The sequence below is a fragment of the Olea europaea genome, chromosome 10 (assembly GCF_002742605.1).
Source record: "Olea europaea var. sylvestris chromosome 10, O_europaea_v1, whole genome shotgun sequence".
Classification (NCBI taxonomy): Eukaryota; Viridiplantae; Streptophyta; class Magnoliopsida; order Lamiales; family Oleaceae; genus Olea; species Olea europaea.
This window is the reverse complement of record NC_036246.1, coordinates 3,937,330-3,942,329: the sequence shown is the minus strand read 5'-3', so window position 1 is coordinate 3,942,329 and position 5,000 is coordinate 3,937,330. Positions and strand designations below refer to the sequence as shown.

At 33.6% G+C, this 5,000-nt stretch overlaps 1 protein-coding gene across 5 annotated transcripts in view; it reads right to left on the bottom strand.

Annotated features, from left to right (window-relative positions):
* Positions 1-2,163, bottom strand: part of LOC111400949 (6-phosphogluconate dehydrogenase, decarboxylating 3) — a 2,825-nt gene extending 662 nt beyond the window's left edge. Inside the window, exons 1-2 of one of the 5 annotated variants that reach the window (XM_023028432.1) lie at positions 1,981-2,163; positions 1-1,067 (exon numbers count right to left, since the gene is read on the bottom strand). The exon at positions 1-1,067 is cut by the window's left edge and continues 662 nt beyond it. In XM_023028432.1, coding sequence (XP_022884200.1) covers positions 1-1,050 — 1,050 coding nt within the window. In that variant the 5' untranslated portion in view covers positions 1,051-1,067; positions 1,981-2,163. Of the gene's footprint in view, positions 1,070-1,980 lie in introns of all 5 variants that reach the window. The other 4 variants (XM_023028433.1, XM_023028435.1, XM_023028434.1 and 1 more) reach the window with 4 other exon arrangements.
* Between the last annotated feature and the right edge of the window lie 2,837 nt (positions 2,164-5,000).

The window sequence follows — 5,000 nt, the reverse complement described above, 5'->3', positions numbered from 1 at the left end:
TCCTTGTGCATAACTGCATATTTTAGATGCATATAGAGCTTTCCGAACATCATCAATTAATTTTTCCTTATCAACCACCTGATCGGTCAGAATATCACCAAAACCACCTGATTTGAAGACTTTTGCCGCTTCTGTTCGTTCCTCCTTCAACCCACTAAGGAATCTTGAATCCAGAGAAGATTCAATGGTGGGAGCAGCAATTGATAGTTCAGCTGCCTGTTGAACGGTCCATTTACCAGTACCCTTCATTCCAGTTTTATCCAAGACCTTGTCTACCAAATAGCCGTCTCCCTTGTCATCCTTAATGCCAAAAATATCTGCAGTGATTTCAATCAAGAAACTTAAAAGCTCCCCTTTGTTCCATTGTGTAAAAACATTTTGTAGTTCCTCATTTGACAGTTTTCCAACTGATTTCAGGACGTCATAAGCCTCAGAAATCAGCTGCATATCACCATACTCAATTCCATTATGGACCATCTTCACAAAATTACCGGAACCTCCACTTCCAATGTAAGTCACACAAGGACCACTGTCAGGGACTTGGGCTGCTACTTTAAGGAGGATGTCTTCTATGTATTTGTAGGCCTCAAAAGACCCTCCCGGCATCAAAGACGGTCCATTTCGAGCACCCTCTTCACCACCAGAAACTCCCATCCCAAGGTACTGAAGACCTAATTCAGCCATAGCTTTCTCCCTTCTCTCAGTGTTCTCATACCACTCATTTCCACCATCAATTATACAGTCACCTTTCTCCATGTAAGCAGAAAGTGTTTTGATGGTTTGATCAACAGGCGCCCCAGCCTTAACAAGCATTATGATTACGCGAGGTTTTTGGATTGAATTAACAAATGATTCGGGATCGTGGAAGCCATAAACAGGAAGATTTCCTTCCTTTTTTGCTCTTTCAACAGTCTCGTCAACTTTAGACGTGGTTCGGTTGTAAACAGAAATGGGAAAGCCTTTCTCAGCGATGTTGAGGGCTAGGTTTTGTCCCATAACAGCAAGACCAGCAAGGCCTATTCTCGTTAATTTCGGGGATTGATAAGCCATTCTTTCTCCTGCCAAAACTGGAACTTGTATTTTCAAGAAAATTTAAAAGCTGATGCAATGAATAACAGAAATACACATGTACATGAGGAAAACATTTTTCAAATTAATAAAAGAATTACCCAAGAAGATTATTCAATATGAATCATAAAAACCTTTGGGAGAAAGTAAAACTGAACGTGCAACTTGAGTCTTCATTAGGACGCATGAGCAAAAAATTTCTCAAAAATGGTTGTTGATACCATTGACATATATCTATATGATAAACAAGACATAAAAATATCTTCACTTTCTCTAAAATTTAACCGAGGTGAAACCCAGATTAAATGTCAACTATCAACAATCTCTTTTCCCTTTTCTTTATTTTTCTTATTCAAAAGATGAGAATAAACAAAAATATGTACTAACAGTTAATGGATCGTCGCCGTACAATCTGTTATTTTCCATTTGTCATAATACAGTGGTGATTTTCTTAAAAATTAAAACATAATTATACTATTTGTTAGTACACAGATGTGCAAATCAATGTTATAATACTACACATCAACTTATATACAAAAAGAAACTAAATCTTAATCCAAATAAATTAGGGTTCGGTAAACAAGTCCTACCGGAAGATCCACTGCAATCAAATCATTTGTAACCAAGTTAGGTTATGTTAATTTTGGCCTACCTGGCTCTTATAAATTATGATAAGAAAGAAGTAAAATTTAACGTTAACTAGATTAGATCTTCTTTCTGTAATTGATACCACAACATTACAAACAAATTCAGCAAGATACGATCTTAATGAACAGTACCCAAAATAAAGAAAGACAGTTTTACAGGAAAGGAAAATCCAACCAAAATCTAAATTGCAAAAAAGTAGAAAACACTATGCAAACGGTCATTTCATCCAAGAGAAAATAAATCGGAAATTAAAATATCCCAAACCTTTTGAGTGTTTAATATGATCAGATCAGAGGTCAATTGAATGTTTTTAATAATCCCACAGGTGCCCAGAAGACGAAAGATAAGCAATATGAGGAAGAGGAAAGATATAAATGGAGCGAAGAGTGTTACGGATCTCGGCAGGTCAAAAATCACCAACGATGATACGTTGTTCTGGTTGGGGTTGGCTGCGGTTGGTGGGATATTTTTATTTCAATTATTTCCAGCTAACACATTTGTCCAATGAGAGAATGACACGATAGTAGGGTGGTCTCTTTTGTTCTTTCATTTTTTTTTTCCACGGCACACCTGATTTGCATGTGTTTTACGTGTTTTCCGGTATAAATTCTGTGAAACTGTCCCTATACGCATAATGTTACTCATTCTAATTTCATTCGACTTTGTTGGCTGTACAGATCCTGTACAGATCAGATTGAATACAAGGGGAGTGGATAATTTAATAATCCCTCATCCTCTCCCACAGCATGTGAGGGGGCTTGTACAGACCCTATGAACGCAGTTTCTGTACATTAGGCTTTTTTCAATTTCTTTAAGTTGTTATACGTACATCACAACTTGCTAATTTGTTTATTAATGAATGATGTGACGAAATAAGATTGGATCAAAATATCATTAATCAAAAAAATAAAAAATTATCTACTTTCTTTTTGAAATCTCATCAAACTGTAAAAAATTATAAAAATGCTCAATATTTTCCAATTTATCATATCTTAAATACCTTTAAATAGGTTTCTTTGTAAATAATTGAAATAACATGTGAAGTGTTGAAACGTTTAATTTACTTTTAGAAAATGTCAGAAAGCCACTAATTTTGAAATTCGCTAGTCTAGGAATTATAGTCAAGGAATTATATTGCTTGTCGCTTGATAACCTCAAGCACTAGTATTTTTTTTTTATTTTTTTTTTGGTGGGTTGGGGGACATTTTGACTCATAGTCCACTCACTAAAACAACAAATAGTTTAAGTAAAATTCATGAGGAAAACTTATATATCTAAATGATTAAGGATTCGTTTGACATGATTATTGTGCATAAAACTTTTATCGAGCTTTTTCAAAAAGAGTTTTTATCAAAATAATTAATGATTGGTAGTCAACAAAAATTATTATGAACATTAAATTAATTTTTTTACAACTTAACCATGTTGACACCAAAAAATGTGCCAACAGGCATTTGGTTCCGTTGAAGTCCGCATAAACAAATTTCGGTGGGTCTTATAAGGGTACCCAATTGGAGATTCAAAGACTCATTATGAATGTGGGAATAAGAATGAAATATTGACGACCGAGAGCAATCAAAATAAAAAATGACTTAAGCGAACATTCAGAGAGTGAAGATAATTATATATGATTGAATGTATATTTTTCATCCTTTACAAGATTACAAAAGTTGTGATTTATAGTGGTTAGGATGAAGTGGTCATCGTTTGATCAGCATGTGGCTCCATCTAATTGACTAGAGTCTCACATCACCTTATCACACATCAATTACATTGACAAGTACATTCGAGAAGGGGTTAACCACCCTATATTCTTAGGCTGACATATCTAACATTTATTAGTTTAAAACGTCACATCAATCATTCTTAAAGATACACTCATCAGATCTGCTCTTAAGAATACAATCACTTCGATCACAGGCCACAAGAGGGAGCCTCGGACATGAAGGAGTTCGGCTTTGAGGGCAGCACTTCGACAACCGAACTTTGATGGAAAAGTGCCTCGGCCAAGAACACTGCCACACACGTGGTGCCTTCATGTGACTTTCATTGGAGGATTCACATATGATTAGAAACAAACCAGATGTATGCTTTTGATTTATTAATTGTACACATTGCATAATTATTTCAGTAAATATTATTTCATTTATGGTGAAAAATGTAAAATAAAAAACGATCTTATTAATCATATTATTTAAATCTACATATATTTTAAAGGTTACGCATTAATATTTGGAAAAGCTCCATGGCATGCGTGATGAGAAATAGGTCTTCTGAGTTAACCTTGCTGATGTCCTTGTCTAGTTTCATGATCCTCTTAACTCGTCGAGTCGGAATTTCAAGGTTTCATGCACGATGGAATACCTTTTCAGCTTCTTTACCGCTTTCGAGTTTTTGAGCGTATATTGATTATGGTGCAAGGATTTTAATTATTTTTAGAATAATGTTAATTGTACATAATAGAGTTATATAATGATTTATATATAGAGGATATATAAATTCTAACTAAATTATATCTCACTATATTATGTGTATGTAGACCGTTACTTATATATAGCACAATTGTTATTTTGAAGGGTATTTTTCTAATGGACAATACTACATGTATATCAAGGCTTAAATAATACTTTAGATAATGTCACATAACACTATATTATTTGTCAATTTAAAATACAGTCATCTTTTTCATTCAATATTTTCCCTCATTATTACGATAATTTTTTATGCCTTTTTTTTTTTTTTTTTTTTTTTTTTTGTGTGATGTTATCTTTCTCAATTGAAAGCCTTAATATGTCTGTCTTTGGATCATTTTCAACTTGGCTACAGCATTGAATAATATATGACAAAATAGGCATCCTCTCAAAGTGTTAAGCACATTATTTTAGCATATTGATTACTGTCAAAATCAGTGGCCTTTCATTATAAATCCAAAATGGGTCAATTTCAATTGCATAATGGGTCCAGCCACAATTTTTGACCCTTATTCTCATGATGGATTTAATAATGAATTGTATATAAAGTGTGCAGTAGTGTTTTATGTGGTAGGACAATTTTTTGGCGTGTAAATTTGTTAAAATCTGTCATTATGATACAGATTCTAACAGTTTTAGAATTGTGGACTAACCACCTATTTTTAACTTTTCCTCCGGGAGTTTTGTTTTTGGGCTTATTGCTTTTTCAATCTACGACTTTGTTTGACATTTTATTTTTTCATAATGGATATAGACTTCTGATATCAAACAGTGGCAGGCACCCAAAAAAAAAAAAAAAAAAAAAAAAAAATT